At 40.7% G+C, this 20,895-nt stretch overlaps 1 protein-coding gene across 1 annotated transcript in view; it reads left to right on the top strand.

Annotated features, from left to right (window-relative positions):
- The first annotated feature begins 301 nt into the window (after positions 1-301).
- Positions 302-20,895, top strand: part of ZNRF2 (zinc and ring finger 2) — a 53,813-nt gene continuing 33,219 nt past the window's right edge. The window contains exon 1 of the mRNA XM_069007423.1: positions 302-1,282. Within this exon, the coding sequence (XP_068863524.1) occupies positions 811-1,282 (472 nt within the window). The 5' untranslated portion in view covers positions 302-810. The remainder of the gene's footprint in view (positions 1,283-20,895) is intronic.

Genomic DNA, 20,895 nt, shown 5'->3' with positions numbered 1-20,895 from the left:
CGAGGGGACAGCGAGCTCCCCTCGGCTGTGTGTGCGTGCGTGTGTCCCGGCGGCGGAGCCGTCGCGGGAACTCTCCCTCCCTGCCGAGGCGAGCGCGGCCGGAGCGCACGCGGGCCTCACCTGGCGCTGCCCCGCACCTTGCGGGAGGAGCGGCGCGGGAGGCGGGGCGAGCCGGCGGGCCCGGCCCGTTGCACCGTCGCCGCCGGGGGCCGGTCTCCCGCTGGGCGCGGGGAGGGCAGGCGAGGCGGCGGCCCCCGCCCGCCGTAACCGCTCCCCATCCTGCCCGCTGGTGCCGCCCCCAGCATGGCGACACGGTAGAGGAGCGGCTGCGCCGGGGCGACCGCCCCCTCCCGCCTCCTTGGCACGGGCACGGCGCGCCGCGGGCGAGCGAGCGGCCTTGGCGGCGCTGCTGCCGCCGGTGCCCCGCACAGGGCTCAGCGGCGGCGGACGAGGATGGCGGTGGCGGTCGCGGCGGCGGCGGGCACAGCAGCAGCAGCGGCGGCGGGGCCGAGCGGCCGCGCGGCGGGAGCCAGCACCGTCCCGAGCAGCTCATGGTGGCGCCCCAGACCCGCCAGCAGCGGCCGCTCCGGGGCCGCCAGCTGAGCCGGATCCCGGCGGGCGGCTCTCCCCTCTCCACACCGACCCACAGAGCGACCCGTCCCCTTTCCCCGGCTCTCCCTCTCCCCCCTCCCCGGCGCGACCCGCGCCTCGGATCGCCCCCGCCGGAGCCGGACTGCCACCACCCCCGGGCGCCGCGGGAAAGGCGGCGGCGGCGAAGGGCACCGGGCAGCGCCAGGCGGCGGCGGGACCATGGGCGCGAAGCAGAGCAGCCCCACCGCCGCCAATGGCCGCACCCGGGCGTACTCGGGCGGGGATCTGCCTTCCTCGAGCAGCAGCAGCAGCGGAGGCGCTAACGGGACCGGCGGGCGCTCGGCAGGCGGCGGCGGGCGCTACGCGCACCTGGCGGCGGCGCCTCACGCTGCTCCCGGCGGCGCGGCGGCCGCGGCGGCCGGAGGAGCGGCGGCGGGGAGTGCCGCGGGGTCGGCACCCCGGAGCAGGTCCTTGGGGGGAGCCACGGCCTCCGGGGCCCGGGCAGCGCAGTCCGCCTTCAACATCCCCCACAGCAGCGGCCCTTACGGCTCGCAGGACTCGGTCAGCAGCACCCCGGAGGAGGGCGGCCGGGAGCGGCCCGCGGGGGGCGGCAGCGGTGGCGGCTCGTCCGGCGGGCCCCGGCTAGTGATCGGCTCGCTGCCCGCGCACCTCTCGCCGCACCTGTTCGGAGGTAAGGGGCACTGGCGGGGCGGGAGGGTTTCGCTGCCTCTCCCGGCGCTGCGGGGCCGGGGTTGCAGGCGGTGGGATGGGGTGTGTGGGGGGGTCTTTCCCCGGCTCCTGGCTCCGAGGTGGGACGGGTAATGAATCATCACTTGGGGAGAGCTGCGGCTCCTCCAGGCTGGCGTCCGGGTTTGGAGACGGGGCTCTCGAGCCGGCGTCTCCTATTGTCTGTAAGGAGAGCTGTACAGGGGAGGTTAGAAATGAAACGAGCCCGGCGGCGGGGAGGAAGCGGAGCCTCTCCGGCCGGCGACTTTAGACTCTAATAGCTGTAATCAGTGCCTGTGTAAATACTCTTGCCTACTACTTACATAATTAGAATTTAATTGGATCATGTGTCTCCGCCGTTTATTCTAAAATCGGACCAAACCCCTCTTTAGGCACTGATTAATGTGTGGCTGATGCTTGTTCCTCTTTCTAAGTTTTCGGGTTCTCTGTTCAGAAAGTCGGTACGGAAAAACAGAAGTTAAAGTAAGTTTCTTTGTTAATGCCCCCTCTAAGAGTAGAGCCGGATAGCTGTCCGTGCCGCTGGAATACGGGCTTGCAGCACCGGTACCCTGTAGCCTTAAAGATGGGCACATGTGCTCTTGAGGCAGGAGGAATACTCAGCTAAACTCTAAAATAACCAGGAAGCTGAGGCCCTTTGAGAAGCACATAAAACGTGGAGCAGGTTGTAGTTTTTTTGTCTCTCTTGCACTACCGAGATTAATTGGGCTGTATAGGACGAGCATTTTACTGCCTGTGTTTTTTTAACTTGAAGTTAAAAATCATCTTGTTAGTTGCCAGCTGCTTTCAAAGCTGCTGACTCCTTTAAGTATTGCTCATTCTAAGGGCTGTTCCTATAGGTCGAACAATGTGCAAGTTTTATTTTTTAATGGATGTGTTCTTCATTTGATAGTTTAAATACATATATATTTATATACACACACATACTTAATACCCCAAAGCTTTTTTGGGGGGGGGAAAGAAGAGGCTAATGTCAAGTGTCTACGTTTCTGTATTCTTATTAATCCATTTGTGACTACTACTTGTAGCAGGTTGGCTTTCTTGCTTTCTGTAATTCACCCAGTTTTTAACCAAAGCAGAACTGTCTGCAGCCTGACCCTCGCAGGGTACACGAGGTTTCTATCACATGGCCTGTCGCCTCTGGCGTGTTGACCTCAAGACAGCATAGCTGTTACTTCCTATATCTAAAACTGACTCGTCCCCGCGGTTGAACATTAACAGAAAGCTGTCAAACAATATCATACTAAAATAATGTTTTCCTCTAAGAAAGAAAACATAACTATTCTCATAGTACCAAGCTGCTCGACAGGAGTGCTTTGTTGCAAGCATACTCATTACACCATCAAAAGTAGCTTGAGGGGGAAGAAGGTGCATGTATTTCTTTTAGTGATGAAAGGATGTGCTATCATGGAGTATTGTACAGCTCGTGTTAAGCACAAGGGAATCATTACGATGTGTAGCCAACTGTTGCTTGAAGGTGAAACTTTCTTTTCCCCCTCCTTGCTAAACATTGTACTGCAACTTGCCTTAGTGCCAGGAGGGAGTGGATTAAATGTAAATGAAGTGATGAGGATCAATGACCTAGGAAGTTGTATTCAGGTGCAGGAAGGTGTCTTCAGAATAACTCTGAATTTGATCCTACTTTTCTATGGCGTGTAGTAATTTTTTGACTCCTCTACTACACTGTATTTTGTCCTTGGAGTGATGCAAAGCTTGTTGCTTTTACCAGTGCAGGAGAAGTGCCAGGAGGGGTACACTGTCTTCATCTCCTCACTAATAAATAAGGATTGCCTTATGTTAGGAGTATAACTGGCAAGTTTCAAGATACAGTAAGATTTTTAGTGAAGAAGCAAATGGATTCACCACAATCTTGTGACCACATAAGGACAGTGTATCTTAGTGGGATGAATAACTGCTTAATCGTAATACTGCAACACCTGTGAAGGAGGCCTCACTTCAAGCATTACTCTTTCTTTCAATTTAAATATTTTGTGATGTTAATGATACGTTACTCCACATCCCACTCAGTGTTGCCATCCTTCTCTAGTTGCGTGCTTTGTGTTTTCTTGATTCCTTGTAATAACTACATGCTTGGAAAAAGTAGCCCAACTGGAGATCATACATTAATGGCATCAGGATTCTGAAAAAATAACTTGAAGCATTGTTTTTGTCCTGATGGTAGATAGCTCAAGCTTGTCTAGGTGTGGTGTCTGGCATTTATCTTGTGGAGCTTGAGCATGCTTGAAGTCCCCTCCCTTGTTTTGTAACTTGCAAATTAGCTGAATTGTTTCTTTTTATCCTGAAAACTGCCAAAATTAATTATGAGAATTAGCATAGCAATTCTGTGAAAATTAAAATAAAAAAGAAGAACAAGAATAACTTCTGTAAGTTGAACCAAATCTCCAGCTATTTATGTTTTTAGGCATACTGCTTGGCTTCGTCAGTCAGTGACACGTGGGTGTTGCATTTGTTAAATTACTGTAATTAATTTGCCATTAGTGAATTACACTCTATTGTCACTTTTACTGAGCTGTTTTGCATGCTGAAGTAATGTACAAATATTAACCCTCTGTAACATGCTTAAATCTATACTAAGCTTGTTAGTACACCATTTGAATGAGAATATAAAAATGATGTTAAAGTATGTTCAGTTATTGCCTATGTTCCTTTAGTAGGAACTGTAGTACTGACAGCCTTTCCTGACTGTGAAGGTCTTGTGTTCCTATCTGACCTCAGGCTAAGGCACTTCTATGGACAATATACAGTGAAGTAAATACTGCTGTGTAGCTTTGTATCATCTCAGGGGGAGTTCAATTCAATAATCAGGGCCTTGGTCTCACAAAAAAAAAAAAAAAATCTATGCATGTTTAACTTTGTGCTGTGAGCATGCCTGAAGTAGGCTTAGGGCATTAAGTAGAGTGAGACCCAAATTCCATAAGATCTTACGGCACTCCCAGATGCAGAGAGGCCAAACCTGTGCATGACATTCAAGAGCTTTCTTGCAACACAGTGCCAAGTTCCAGCTTCCTTTAACGTGATAACACTTATCAGGAATTTTGACCAGTAGTTTCCCTGCTCTGTTCCTCCGTGAATGGGACTTCCCCTCTCTTACAGCCCCAAAGTAAATGTTCTTACCTTCTGTTACGTGTAGAAGAGTTGGCCCTGAGGACCTTGGGGCCAGATTCACATTAGTTTTTCCACTGTATTTTTAGCCATTACATATTTGTCAGCACTGCAGCAAAGCTACCACTGTAGTTACAGTATAGCTTGTTTTTGTCAGTGATGCAATTGGTTCAGATAAAAATGGGCTTTTGGAATGGTCTTTGCTTTGGGTAACTGCCGATGTGTTACTTCCATCACTTAAAATGTTGACAGCTCCTCAGAACCCTCTTCATGTTTATGTTCCTTTTTTTTTGGTGGTCATAACTGGGAGAATTACTGGCAGAAACACTAGTATAAGTATCCTTCTGGTGTTCAAATTTGGGAATGTTGTTACAAGACAACAATAATGCCTTTAAACTGTTTTTTGTTTTATTTTGTCACTAACAGTCTCTTAAGGAATCATATATAAAAATTCAACTGAAGATAGCAGAAACTCAAACATACTGAGTTTTTAAAATTTCCTCATCAGTTCTTCATTCAAGATGATTGAGCAGAGACTGTACAGGAATTATACAAAATCTCAGTTTGTGTTGTATATGGTCATATACAATTTTATGTGTTTTTTTAAAAATAAATTTTTAAATATATAGTGTTGTCAGACAGCTGTTAACAGCCTTCATGCCTATGTCAAGATTTGGGGTAGTGATTTGGAGATTAAGTTGCATCTGTTCAACTTTATTAGGAGAAGGAAGTTTGTTACGTTCTTCTTAAGCCAAATAATGATCAGACTTCTTTTATGAAGTATTTTACAGTGCAGCATTTATCACCAGCTACTGAATGTACATAACACAGTATGGGTAGAACCTTATAGGTATATTATAGTAGCATCTGTTTGTAATAATAGCTGGTAGAAGTAATGAATGAATTCTTCATTCTATAAAAGAAAGTTTATGAAAGCCTCAGGTTATAACCTGAATTCCTAGTGGGTTTGTGGGAAGCAGATAACTGTAGAAGAATGATGTGAATTTTTAGAAAGAGTTTTTTAAATGTCTCTCAAACTGCCTAGAAGACCACATCTTGTTTTGTTTCCCATCAGATCTGTTTAGTTATATGGTACATTTGGATAGATTTTTGAGGTTCTTTTCATCTTTCTCACACCTTTTTTGGACGGGAGTATAACTGTCCTTTGATCACTTCCTTGCCCTTCTCTTCCAGTATGACACATGCATTATTGCTTTGAGAAATCATGAAACTCATGAAACTTTGGGAAGTGTTCCTTGCAGTGGGACTGTTGGGATATCCTGTCTGTGTAAATCATGTTAGAAGCAGTGAAACGTATTATTGTATTTTCAGCCTGTATGCCCTGGTACCACTTGACATATCATCTCTTCCTGGCAGATGGATTTTTTTTTTAATGTTTGAGGAAGGCCACTGAATCTTTGGTACAATATGTATTTCTCTAAATTGCTTCCTAACCATTCAGAATGAGGAAAGAGTGGAAAGATTTAGAATACTAAAAGCTATAGCTTTTCCATTAAAATTCTACCTTTTTAGAGTTTGATAAAACTGCTATTTGCTGTTGCAAACACAAAAAAAACCCAATTCCATATGCTTTTACAGATAGTTTTGCTGTTGCTGTTCATAGGTGTTAGAAGGTGCAGAGCAGTGAAAGCAAAGGAGGTGTCTCTGCTTGGGTGTTTTGATTTATTTCTGTTCACTTGGTTGTGCCAGTGAAAGGCAATCATATCCATGTTTATCCACTTTGGAAAAATGAGAGGCTCACTGAAGTCTGCTGATTGTAGAAGAAGGTTAAAATGGAGACCAGTCAGAAAGCTGAGAGAGAGACACGTCTGTATGCCTACACATAGCTTCATAAACACAGAGCTGGGCTGTTGGAGGCAAGGGATAAATGTGTTCAGTTACACCAGTGAGTTGACTCCAAAGTGAGAGAGAAGAGTCACTTTTGCAGTCCTTGAAGATATGGAGGATTTTGTAAATACTTTAGCATCCCCTTCACCAAAACACAGATTGAAAAATCCATTGTGGTAAGAGAGCAGTCCAAGGATAAGTCTATTGATAATGAGCTTCAGAAGGTCTGTTCTGACTGATGGGTTTGAGAAATCCAGTCCCTTTGCAGGGTCTCGCTGTTCCGGTGTTTAGTTGGGCTTCTCTGTTCCTGCATACATTCAGTGGGCAATATACAGTTCCTGGTTTGGCAGCAAATGTGTAAACCCTCCTGAGGAGGGGACAAGAAAAAGTAGCAAAAGTCCAGCACCACCAGCCACCTGCTCCAGCTCAGTCAAGAGAGTGCTTTTAGTCTCAAATGTTAAGTGTTTGGACAAAGTGAGCTAAAAGAAGGACTGCTTGAGACTTTGGGCAGTGCTCATGAAGTCCCTGGGAGTCATCTTTCATTTCCTTCGGCTGGAGACTGGTGTCTGTGGTGATGAGTAACGTGGGGCAGTGAAGTAAAGACTGAGGTGAGTGATAGAGGATCTTTGAAAGGCTTCTTTTTTTTGAAGGGCTTCTTTTATTTTTTGTTTCCCTCTCCCTGCCTGGTAAACAAAAAGAGAAGCCAAGTAATAAAAAATGGCAGCACTGCATTTGTGGGAGAAATGTAAATAGTTAACCGTCTGAAGAAGAGGAAACAGCCTAATTGTAATGGCATATATAAATATTTCTTTTGGCTATCAAGGTAGTGATAATACCTGATTGAACCTTTGTAGTGCCAGTTCAAACAAAGGCCTTCCTCTTATTTGATGTCTTTTGAATACCTATGCAGCCCTGATATTCTGAAAATGTGTCTCTCCTCATGTTCTGTCATATAATTGCAGACTAGTCTCCAACAACCTCATAAGTAATTTCTTTGTCTCATAAAGAAAGCCTTTTGTCACTGCTAGAAATTCAAAACTATTTTTAAAACACATTGCCTATGCATCTGTTTGGGTAAGTTCTCCTCCCCTATTCTTGCCAGCTGCTCATGGAAAACTTCATCATGCAGATGTTCTTGATTTGCTCTCTTAGCCTTGCAGGAAACTTGTAAGTTTTGAATAATTTTGTGAAAAATTTTGGGTAGGTTTTCCTTGCTATTTGCGTGCAATCAATTTTATATTATTTTCAAGATTTTTCTGCAGCATGTCTACTGCCCATTAATGGCTTAATTAGTTTCAGGAGAGGTGTATGGTCATTTCTACAGATTGTGTTCATTTACTGTGTTAATGGAGCATGTTGTTCTTTCAGATGTTCAACCCGTGAAAAGAAAGTGAGAAATCTTTGAGTGCTCTGAGTTTCTATTTTGGAGCATCTTTAAAGAAATGCATCTTTCCAATCAAAAGAAAACAATTTGTATAAAACCACAACTACCTGAGTAAAACCAGAACTGCATGTCTTAAGCATCTAGGAGAGTGGTTTTTGTTGTCTACTATCTGGATAGATATTCCCTAAACAAGTGCCTATGTTCCCAAGACCAGCTTTCCTTTGTAAATTATCATTGTGACTTTCCTGAGGATATGTCAGTGTGCATCCAGAGGTCTTTGACCTCTGTTGTTTGGTAGGCTTCAAATTCCTGGTGCTTGCAAAAATGGGAGGGTAAGCCATAGAAAGAATGAGGCTGGTTCTCCCTTTCACTCAGGACATGCTTCTATTTTCTGCATGGAAATTGAATAGTATTGACCTGGACAGATCAGGAAGCACGCAGGAAAATCTCCTAGGGCTCGAGGTGTCTGACTGCCTGCCAGACAGAATACCAAGTGCTGTGTGGGGTTTGACTCTATCACTCTCAGTTGTCTTTAGGAACTGACCTAGCTGGGTGTTTTCTTGCTAGTCTGCTCTGTCTCAAAATCAGACCACCGCAGCCTGTGCACAGTCTCCAAAGGGTGGGTGTGCTGCATACCATTGGGGATATTTTTAGAAGATTCTGTTTGCTGACTGACTTAGTGTGCTATAAATACAGAGTTCTCATCTGGCATGCACTTCGCGTGTCTTCTAGTAACTTATAATAAATTCACCTAAGAATAATGGCAAGGAGAAACAAGCTGTTACGATTAGTTTGGCTTTCCATACAAAGTGTCATTTACATAAAGCAATTATTTAGTAGCATTTTAACAGTAAATGGCTTTTAAAACTAGTGGTATTCCAAAACACTTCCTAGTTGGGCTTCCATAATTAATCCTTATGTCAGATTGATCTATACTGCATTTTCATTATGGTTTTAAAAGTTGGAGTTTTTAGATACGGGAGGTTACTTGAGCATCTGGAATACTGTCAATACTAGTAAGTTGCAGGCTTTTTAAGGCCAATACTAGCATATTCCATAAAGGCTATTCTCTGGTAAAAAATGAAGCTTAGTTATGACTCTCCTGGATATTTTTTCCCCTGAAGTATAGGTGTATATAAAATTTGTTGAGTTGAAATATAGTTAAGGCACTTACAGGACTCAATGCAAAAGGGGGAGGATGCCATATCTTATTAAAATACAGATGCATTTGTCTTTGAGTGTTGAAGACACAAAATTGAAGGATGGGTTCTTGCTGAATTGTACTGAGTGTAACCTAAATGCAGTTGTTCTGTACTGCTAAAATAAAAACTGTCATGGCATACACTAACAGATGTGAAGTTTTCCATGTGCAGCAAAAGAAAAGTCTGCTCAGAGGTGTTTTCTGTAGATTGCTTGAACACATAAGCAGTATTTTGAGAATCTTAATTTTTTTGTAACGAAGTCTGGACCAATCTGATGATAGTCTTTCAGAAAACTTACAAAGCAGATTGTCATCCTGTCAAGAATCTTAGGTAGTTCCCTGAAAATCATGTTACTTTGAATCCTGATTTCCTGCAGCTATCAGAAATTTTACTTATTGTAGAATGAAGAACATCACTCCTCCTTTATTATTCTTCAATGTGAATATGGATAAAAGTTCCGGTTTGGGGAAAAAAATCTTGCTTCTCTTGAGAAAATGCTGTGGCTCTACCAAATAGATCAGAGCATTATCAGTTAAGCAAATGTCAGAGAGATAGCGGTGGACAATCTCCAGAACATAAAGAACAGTGACAATAGTAAAATGTGGTTCTCTGTGGTCATTTAACTGCTTTGCTTTCACTCTGAGGCAGTTCTCTTTCTTCTCACTGTCTTTGCTGCATCAGCAAGAATGACTGAAGTAGCATAAGATGCCAGACTTGAGAATTTGCTGTCCATTTTCTTGTGTGTGTTGTTGTTCTTTGGGAAGAATGAGTTTAAAATCACACACCTGTGTTCTGAATATTGGAAGGCATAGTTTCCATGTCTATGAGTGGCTCGGGGCTCCTATAATGTCTTGCACTAGATATGAATCATGATTCATCTTCATAGCTGATTGGGATGAAGTTTTCTAAAAGGTGGTATGACTGAGTTCAGGTGTGAAGTGCCCAAATACAGGGTTAGCTATGCAACTTTCCTTTGGATTTTTCAATGCTGTGATTTTTTTCAACTTCAGTTGTAAATTAGAGCTGGTTTGAGTGTTCGAGTTTTAGGGTTTGATTCCACTCTCTTAGCCATGTGGGTGTAGTTGTTAGAGACAGTCAGATCACTTGGGATAGATATTTGTTTTATTTTTATATTGGGAGTATTACTCAATGAATGACAGGTAGACTGGTTGCCTGAGTACAAAGCACAGCAAAGACAACCTGATTTTTTGTTAAAGCTCTAGCAATCTATCAACAAATTAAAATTCCAAAATAATAAAATGTAATTGTAAAACTACTGCTATATTTTTAAAGTGCTGTGTAAAGAAATAAAATACTTTCTCCACCCATGCAATAGTACTGTAAAGCTACTGCTGGCTGAAGAGAAGTGATCTAGAACAGCACATGAATGGAAACAGCATGAAATTTACATATGTAAAAAGGCTGCATGCTATCCAAGAAACACCCTTTGAATATCTAATTTGGCTGTCCTAACATTTGCATACTAGATATCTAATATTAAGATACCAGATGACAAGTGTACAGGCATTGCCTCGCTTCTTAAGGACTGAAATACAATTAAAATTAACTGAAGAGTAATGCATGTTTGCCACAGCTTGGCTATTGGATTATTTTATATCCCAGTGTGCCGTATCTGTGAATTTGTGTGCTTTGTAAGTGATAAAGTTTTCAAAGACATATGATACTGAGCTTCTTCATAATCATGGATGTGAAAAACTGACATGTTGGAAATACTATTGAAATAAAAGACAGTACTGAAATAGCTTCTGGTTTGGAGGAAATACAGATGCCATTGCTAGCATAATAAACAGTGTACCAAAATAAACTCGTTTTCATGCACTTGATAAGATCGAGATCCAGTGACAGCATAAAACTAGGGAGTGGAGGAAGTGTTCCTTGGAAACGTGGGACTAGTTTTGCTGCAAACAAAGGGATAAGAAAGCTAATGCAAATAATGTGTTTTACATTGTGCAAGGAGGGGGGATGGATGACGTGTTCAGCCCAGGTTATTCTCTTTGTGTCTCCACTTGGCCTCTCCAGTCGTAAAGCACACAGTTGTGTTCAGCTGATGAAGTCAAAGGAAACGATGAACACATTTGGAGCTGGAGGACAAAAGTTCCTCCTAGTGGGCTGGGCTGGTATATGGGACTTCTCTCTACAGGTGCGCAGGCAACCAACCTTTTACATTGTATTAATGACTGTGCATTTTGCTTTAAAGCTGTGTTTAGAAGAAATGTTTAAAAGCATTGTAAGCTTGGATTATGTAATTTCTTGACATTAAACCATTTAATACATTGAGGAAATCCATTAATTTATGAAAAGTGAGCTGGAATTAAGCTCTCTGAAGACTGCTTGGACTGACAGCAGTGTTGAGATTGTTCCTGTCCACACAGATTTATGTGGTCATGGAATCTGAGGTCATGGAGTGGTTGTCAGAAGCATTCTAATTTTTAAATCCTGGACAGTGTTGATTCTCTTTTAGGGATTGGCTAGCTGTACATAAGCAAGTATGGAGAAAGGCTGCCATGTCTGTTGCAACAAATATAAGGCAAGGCATACTTAGCATTGGTAAAGACTATTCAGAGTATAATTTTTGCCAGGAGTTGAAAGAAATAGCAGAAATTAATTTTTATTATTCTAGAAGCAAGGACCACAGCAAAGGGCCTTGAAATATTTTGCTCTGATGCTTAAACAAACAAGTTAAAAGGGCATATATTTAACAAGTTTTTAAAAGAATTATTTAGCCAGTGGTCAAAACTACAGCTAGCCAATACCCCCTGTATTTTCCAAAGTGCTGCAAAATCCTGGTTATAAGATACACCTCTAGGGACTCCTGTTTTTCTTCATTGTTCCATCATGGATTTGCACTGTCTCTGGGCTGTTAAATAGCTGTGTCCCATGGCAGCCTAAAACTTTGTTAGCTGTAGCATGCAAGCAGTCTTTGAAATATGTTTAAAAACAAATGTTTGTATTCAATATGTTGCTGGCCCGACACTATTCACAAAGATGCACAATTAAAATGAGTGAAAAATGTAAGCACCCGAGGAAATGTTAACCTCAAAAGAAATCACCTGGCAAGGATGCTAAATTTGTAAGCAACAGAGCAGGAAAGGTCTGTATGGAATGGTGGTGTTCGTTACATTCTTACTTAGGGGGAATCGGGATGCGGGGATATCCATGCTGATACAGTTGTTTTCTAATCTCTTAAACTATGGTCCTGTGACACTAGAGCTCTTTGTCACTTATTGAGAGTCTCTCCTTTTTTCTTCCTTTTCTCTGCCCTTTTGCTGTTTTCTGTGTGGATGAGTAATCTTACTTGCAACACCTTTATTAGTAACTGTAGTGCTATTGAAAACAAAAATAAATATGCAGAAATATTGACTTAGCTGGATCTTAAAAATACTCACATTTTAAAAGAAAATCAGTGTTTGAGTTTTGAACTTGTTTATTTTCTTTTCTTGAAAGACATAATTTAGGGTATTATATATAATTTGCATTTTAACTTTAATTTTCTAGTTTTATCTAGCAATTGTATACCTGTAGTATTAATGAAGGAATAACACCAAAGAAAAACATACTGAAACAGATAATTAGTTCTGTATCAAAGGGAAGAGGGCATTTTGATTAAATTATTTATTTTAGGGTATCCATTTATAGGTATTTTCTTGAATTCCAATTTTTTAAACTTGCATTTCCCCAAACTTGAAAACTGTGATGTAAATTTTGCTCTTTGTTAGCAGTGTTTTGAAGCACATATGAGTTAAAACGGATTAAACTTGCTCCCTCAAAGACCTAACCATGTAAATAGGCTGTACATCTAGCACAAGCCACTATAGCCTGGAACTTAAATGTCAACATATTAAATCCTAATCCTATTGGTTTTCTGTTTATGCCTTAAGGATTTATAAATTTACAAAATTACACACTTGTAATTTGATTTCAGACATGTGAAATTTCAGATAGAAATAGGAAAGGAAGAAAAGCCTCAAGACACAGGACCTTATTTTTCTTGTATTTTCCCTAGTGTAATTTCTCTCTGACATACTAAGCCTCATGCTCCTTCAGGCAATGATGATAAATGCACTAGGTACCATGTTTTTTAGAAATTGGTACAGCTAAAACACTATGAGGACAGCTTTACTCCAGTCACTGAGTCTTGCTCGTGCAGAACTTTTTGTTTGCTCACAAATCTACCTCGAAGGGCATAATCCCATTTGTCAGGAATTGTCGTCTATAACTGACAAGGATTTCTTCCTGTGCTGAAAGGGAAGGAGCTCTTTCTGCAATCTCAGTATTCATGCTCTTAAACTGTTAGATTTTTAGCCCTCTACAGAAACTCATGAATTGTAAGCAAATTTTAGTGGTGTTTTCCCAACCCTGGAAGTCAGAGAATACTATGGCAATTGAACCCCTTAGCTGAGGCCTACAAGTAGCGCCACAAGTACTTGTACACACAGAGGTAAGTAGAGAGGAAAGATACTTTGTCAGCTATTTCAGTCAGTTGTTGTATGCAATACTTAAACATTACTTTTTCTTTTCTCACAGAGCGTTTTGGAAAATAATTCATCATTTAAAAAAAATCATTATTATATTTAGGTTATACATACAATGACTTTTCTCCAAAACCTTCATGTAAAAGGGCTTGTAAGGACAGATTTATTTCTAATGAGTGGTGTGTGGGCACAAGTCTCACTGATGTTCATAGCACGTGAAGAGACCTTGGGGTTCCTGCCAGCACTGGAATATGGGATCAGCTGGGTTTAGACCATTCTGAGCAGATGATGTTTATTCTTTCTTAATTTCTTAATGGAAAAACCATATAATTTCGCTGGTACTTGATTTTGACAACTAATTTTATCATTGGAAAAATTCCTAATAAGAAAATTACTCTTAGTGTTTTGCAACTGATTTCAAATTTTGAATGCAGAAATTGGCAACTAATGCATTTTTTTAACAGCTCTTTTTTCATTACAATCACGAAGGGCTCTTTTTTTCCTTTCTAATTGTACTTGACTCTTGCTAGCTATTAGCTACAGTTTCAATGATGCATGCAGCCTTGAAATGTAACTGAAAGGACATTTATTGCACTTAGTATCTCTCAATTTTTATAGCTGCTTACTTTGAATTCGGCTTGTAGAAAGCTCTAATTTGCTACATGTATCTGACAAAAAGGGATCAGGGTGGTAATGAAGAAGACAACATTTAACAATAAAGTAACTGTCTTTAAAAACATAGGTTGTTTGTTTCTGTCAGTGGCTGCCTGCCTAGCCAGATTGAGGAGGATAGATTGATAAGAGAATTCACTGAAAACAGGCTTGTGTGTGAGTTATCTAGTGTTACTGTTTATGTTAGCTAGTAAACTTGAAGCTTCTGCTTCTTGTATAAACAAGAAAGCCAGCAGCAATTATTCTTTAAAACTAAAAGCAGCTGTTTGGGCTGTAAAAAAACGTTTCCATAACACAGACAAAAGTACCATTGTGACTGTTTATACAAATTGGCACTAGTGCTGTGTAAATAGAGGGGAATTTCAAGGTTTTTCTTACACTTGCGTATACCTCATCATCCTGGTACACAAACTGAAATTTTTATCTTTGTGCCTTTAAGCTACGAATCTCAGCCAAAGGCTGAGAGTAAAAACTTAAAGGGCTTGATCCTGGCCTGGCTGCAGAAGACAGACCTCGTGTATTAATATGTTTGTGTCATTCTTGTGGTATTTGGCTAACTGCACTCGATAACAGGAGTAGAAAAAGACTGGTAATCAAGGATAAATTGTTTGGGATGAATACCCCCGCCCTGTGGAAGCCAAGGAGAGGAGAAGCCAGCGAGGCGAGTCCCTCCCCGGGCAGAACCTGTTCAGCACCCGCGCCCTGGACAGCTCAGGCGGAGCCTCGTCCCGGCGGCCGCTCCCCTCCAGGTGCTCCGGCCGCCCGCGGCATGGGGGCTCCGGCTTCTGTAGCCCGCAGGTGAACCACAGCACATCACAGGAACTGTCGGCGCCATTCTGGCCTAAACCTGTCTGTCTGGGCTACTGAATCCTATTTAAAAGACCAAGAGTTCGTGATAGACTCTCATTTGCCCCAGTGCCCTGTGGTGCAGAAAGCAGCTTTTACAGCCTTTAGGGCAGACCAGGTACACTTCCCTGGAAGGCTCTTCGTAATTCTTTCCAAGTTTAACTCATGGGCCTGCAGTTCTTTTTTCCCCCTCTTTTTAAAATATGTATCTATCTATCTAACTATCTATCCATCTATCTATCAGAAGTACAGTCTCCATCTACTTGTTCACTTTTATCTTAGAATAGAAAGAAAATAGGTTGCTTGTCACAGCTTTCCAAAACATTGCTAAACCAGCTTCCTTGTTCTTAGTTTCATCTCTGTTGTTTGTTTTTCACGTGGTTTAAGGACTTTCTGGAGCTAGTTCTCATTTTCTGCTGAAAGTTTTGTTAGGCTTGTGGTTTCAACTGGACTTCCCTGCTCGGTTCCTTATAGTAAGTGGAAGTAGAAAAGAATAAGCAAATTTTGCAGATCCTTGCTGTTCTTACACTGTCTGACGGTCTTCGACACCACTGTTTTAAAAAGAGAGGATTAAAGTATTTGACCTTAAATGTTTAAAAACGCGGAAAAACTTCGGATATGTTTTGAGTTAGTGTTAGAAAGATGCCTTGAGCAGTAGGAGGCTCACTGAAAGATTAACCTTTTGAAATAATATTAGTTTTTCTTGACAAGACGATAAAACCTACAGGGTGGTATTCTGAAATATTTACTTTTGAAAAGGGATAGCTCTGCATCCAGTAATGCTGAGGTAACGAGACAAGATCTATCTTGTGTTTGGAGGAAAAAGAACAAAACACGTGAATAATTAATTTCACCTAATGGCTTTCAAAGCCAAGATGGAAAACACAGTAATACTTTGATTCCTGTGTAAAAACAAGTTCTGTAAATACTTTAGTGACCTTTTTCCTTTCTTTTTATGACCCTGCTTCAGAGAGCTATGTGGTTTGAATCATTTTTATAATATTAAGTGAGGTTTATTTAAGGTAGTATGTGCTTTTTGCTTTTTCCCCCTACTTACTGTCATCTTTTTAGCTGTGTCTTGCAGGATTTGCCTTAGGGGTGGGAATCTTAAGTAAATATTAATTCCTTTTTATTATGGAGACGTTTTGGTATACCGCTATATCATTACATCAGGTTCTATAAGAACATTGGTAGCTTTATTCAGTTTGCTACTAATGAAATAATAAAGGAACCTATGTGCATTTTGTGCACTCCCTCCCTACTGGAAGAAATAAGGTGAATTTCAGGAGGAAAAGAAAATAAACTGGTTTTGCTATTTCAATTGTTGGAGTGTATTTTCTAAATCAAAAATGGAAATCCATCATTAAACAAAATGAATATTAGAGTTTTCTTAGTGTCCTGGAAAAGATGTGTTTCCAAACCACTTGTCCCTAAGTTATGGGTAACTTTGCTTTGTTTATGTTGGACCCCTGCCATATATCTGGGAACTTTGGCAAGTTGTTGGGTGATTTCCAGGGCTGCATTCTACCCTTCAATGTTATTTTTTTTTCCTTAATTCTGCTTCATTTGAGAAATGATAAATAACATGATTTTATTTATAAGTCAAGGGTTTTTCTCGAAGTCACATTTTAGAAGTTATGTCCTTGTTATTCTGATTTCTTAAGTTTGATACAAGAACAGTTTTTTCCCTGAATAGTTACAGAAGCATATAGAGATTGGACAGTGAATTAAATGCTATTTGTATTTGCTTGGTTGGGGGTAGAACCCACCAGGTACATTTACATTAAATAAATTTAAAACCTACTTTAACAAATTAGCCAAATTAGCCTGTGCAAGACAAAAGCTAGTAATTTTATAAGGTTTTTTTTTTCCTTGCTTAATTTCCAGGTTCTTTCTGTAAAACTGTCCCTGAGGGAATAGGAATTGATAATACAAGTTGTCATAACTGGTTCTTTAGAAGATGTTCTTGTATCTTTTGTAAATTGCTTGTGTACAAGCCATTTGTCTATGAAAAATAAGGAGGCTTGGTAGCTGTCCATATTAATACATCTGAGATCAGAATTTTTCTCTAAATTGATTTTAAAGACTCCAGTTTGTCTATGCATGTTCTTGCCAGAATACTAATTGATTAGAATACTGTATTATTCTTTTATTATTTGGAAGTGATTCCAGAAGGCTTGCTGTTTTATTTTGTGGATGGCACTGCCCTCAACTTTGTGACATCCAGGCCAAGAGGAGCAATAAGGTACTGCAGGAGTTATAATCCCACCTGTGTTGCAGGTTAGTAACACGGTGAATTGACACGCAATTGATTTAGTTGTTCTGAGCCTAGATCAACTGTTTCCCCTTGAAGCTGTCACTGTATGGCTCTAGAGTACCTAGGTGATAGAGTAACAAGATCAGTCCTTCTCAAGATTTAGTGCAACCCATATGAATTTTATTGCAGGTAGAAACCTGGTGAATGAGTTAAGTTTTTATTTTTCTTCTAGAAGTCATTGTGTAGATGTTAAGTGCTGTGAACGTCCTTCCTTAATTAAGAGTTTAATTTGCAATGTTGTTTTGAGTATCTCTGATGTCAATAAAAATTTGCCTACTTACACGATAGTGAAGAAGGACAATTTTCTTGTTTTTGACTTCTACCCAGAAGTGTGTTCTCATGTATAAAAGAATTATATTCCCATATATATGACATAACCCTTCCAGCTGCATCTATTTTTTCGTCTTAGGCCAGCTTCTGGACAGTTCTGATGCAGTTTTAGCTAAGCACCAGTTTTATACCAGGAGCAGAATTTCTGTCTGTCCTACCACATGCTCTGTGCAAAGTACCTGACAGAGAGTGTCTCAGGCTGAAGTCTTCTGTTCACAGAACAAGTTCAGCATTCACTCATTTTTCAACCTGGAGCTGGAGGAACTCCCTGAAGGATTAGAGAGATGTTAGTTTCTGTAGCATGCCCACTGCCCTGCAGAGATGTCTTCCAGACCAGAAACTGCTGTTGTAGGTTACAGGATTAATAGAATAAATGGTGCAATGTCTACACAGTTCTGGAAAGCAGAGACGTAAGTTTAGTGGTTTAAACGGCATTTGCACTGCTCAAAGCCCTGAATTGTATTGAGTATTGCTTCATTTCAAGGGAAAAAACTAATAAAAATAGGTTTCTCTTAGTGGCACATCTCTTGGTTTACTGATCTCTGATTTGTTACAACTGCTGTAAAGAACAGGTATGCCAAGACCTCCTCTAGAGAGAAGGGTATGCTTTTGTGATGATTGGCAGGAATGCCAGGCTTCCCTTAGGAGCTTTTATTGAGCGTTCCCAAAAAGGGTAGTTAAAGGCAAGCTTTAAAAAAGTTACTTGATAAACGCACAAAGCCTGGAGGCAGAGGCTGTCCTTTACATGCCTATGACTTCTCAGAAGTCTTTAATATGGATAGAGTTTGCTATGGAAAAACTGGAACAAGTCTGTCTTTTCACCAGAGCTCCTGACTTTCACTTGGCTTAATCTCAGTATTTTGTGTGTGGCCGTACTGTGGAAATTTATCACAGTTGCTCTTACACTCACCTGTGTGCAGGGGACTTACTTGCCTTCTGAGGGCTTCTTCCACAATAAAAGGAGTGGATTTAATCTTGTGTTGATGTGGGAAACAGCTCCTTTTACCTCTCCTAAAATCCAGAATAAGAAGGCCTTTTAGAAAAATGGTAACAGTTTAAGTGTGAAAGATTTATACTTCAAGACTATCATGGGGATTTTTATTTCATAAGACATTGAAAGTACATCTCCTGTCTACTGAAACAGAAGTCTTTTTGAGGTATTAATGCTCCTCTTAGATGAAGGAGAAGATTTAATTTGAAAAAGAAAAATGCCTATAAATTATGTTAAGTGTTACAATTAACAATGTGACAATTCAGTGCCTGAACACTTAGCAGTGTGAAATCTTTCTTGTTTGGGGAATGGTTTGCTTAAGTAAAAGTGCCTTTTGAGAACTATTGTTTCCTTCACAGAATATTTTAGAAAGCTATGAATTTCAACCTAGAATGAAAGGCTACAATGGGAAAACAGATGTAAATCTGTGTCTCTAATTATTTTGACATTGGGGTAGAAGTAGTAGTCGTCCTAAGTAGTCTACCTCAGGGCCTTAGATGTCTAAAGTGTGGGAGGCATTAAAAAATAATTTATGAGTGCCTCTCTGAAGAAAATTAAAGCTCAGGTGTTGCGTTATTTAATGTGTCTTGTGGAAGGTTTTTTCCTGTAAGTAAGTTGTTTGCTGCTAAAGTATGTGTATAGTACACATTTGGGGTGCATCTTTCATTAGCTTGTCTCTTGTTCTGTAAGTCCACAGTTTTTTAGCAGGGTTTTATTTTAACTGTTTGTTTGGAGTATTTTATGTCATAGGAGGGTTTATTTGGATGCACCTTATTGGTCTTTGCACTCTAGCTACTGTTTTGATCTTGTCAGTCTCCAAATTGGCTAATACAGCAGAGAAGGAAGGTGAAGGGATGAACATGTAAATAAGTTGGGAGGAGTGCAGGCTCAAACTCTGGCATTCTTTATGCTGCCATCAAGAACTGTTCTAAAGAGCTTTTTAATTCTTTCAAAACATGAAACTTTTTTTCACTGAGCATTTTATTGCTTATGTTTAAACTGCTCACTCACTGGATTTAGGGACCTGTGGTAGAGCTTTGCTAACTCATTAGGTAAGGTGACGGTTAAGAAGGCAGTGCTACATAGAAAGGCAGAGCAAATTTATGTCACTGATTTACTTTTTCTGTGACCCTTGTCTCAATGTCATTATGGGCAAATAGGCATTTTTATATTAGGTGGCAGCCAGAGACTTAGGAGACTTGTTTGACTTTCCGTGTAAGGTAGGACGAGTTTCTTACTGCCTTTCTGAAGTATATAATGGAGACATTGCTCTCATTGTAACCTTTGCTTATTCTCGTCTATTTTGGAGTGTAAGCTCTTTGGAGGAGGGACTAATACATATATGTGAACAAACCATATTTGCACCTCTTGGCATGCTGTGATTCTGATCTAGTAAGGACATTCCTGAAACAGGAATACTAGCCATGATTGCTCCTTAGTCACTTGTAAAAAAGAACAAAACAAAAACCACAAACCCCAACAACCTTTCTTATTAAAGTATAATTCATTAGCATGTTCCAGTTGCATGCTATCTCAGTTTTCAAACTCAAGACCGTGTCTCCTTTTTTTTTAATGAGTATTGCTTATGTTTATCAAAGGACAGGTCATGATTTTCTTTGACCGGTGAAGAGAAAAACCATACTTCTTAAATAGTTGTAGGTTCTCTTAACCTTCAATAGCCTTATGGACGAGTAAAGCAATGAAAGCATGTAACACTCTACATGAAGGGTGTAATTAGAGAAGTAAAAACATTTGAGTTACTGTGTCATTTTTTCAAATTGCTGAAAAGTCAAACTATCATTTGATCTATTTTTTTTCCAACTGCGGATCCCTGTTAAAACTTATTTACCATCTATGCTCTGTGTGTGTGTAGGCATGCATATGTGCATCTTATTGGCATGATCTGGCTAATGTAAACAAGATGTTTCTCTTCTACACACAGATGTTTAAAATGGGTAACTAATCAAATTTCTCAACAGTTTGACTGATAGACCAATGCAGCAGTTGTATAGAGCAAAAAAAAATAGGAAATGCTCAGTATCATTCCTTACAAAAGATATTTAAAATATGAGTGATGCAGAAAATAAGAACAGTTTGTTCAAATGCTGACATCTTAGCCGTGAAAAAGCAAGAATTACATTTCTGCCTTAGTTGCTGTGGTAGCAGTGGTGTAACATAATTTGAAAGTTTGGTTGGTTTGTGATTTATGGATGTTCTGAAAGATTTTGCAGAATATGTTACGGGTGCTATGTACTCTCTTAATAGAGGTGAAAGACTGAATATAGACAAATCTCTCATTGATATGTTTAAAGCATGTAACTCAATAGCTTTTCTTCACTTTTTACTGACAATAG

This window comes from Aphelocoma coerulescens, chromosome 2 (genome assembly GCF_041296385.1).
Source record: "Aphelocoma coerulescens isolate FSJ_1873_10779 chromosome 2, UR_Acoe_1.0, whole genome shotgun sequence".
Taxonomy (NCBI): domain Eukaryota; kingdom Metazoa; phylum Chordata; class Aves; order Passeriformes; family Corvidae; genus Aphelocoma; species Aphelocoma coerulescens.
This window is presented reverse-complemented; position numbering and strand designations above follow the sequence as displayed.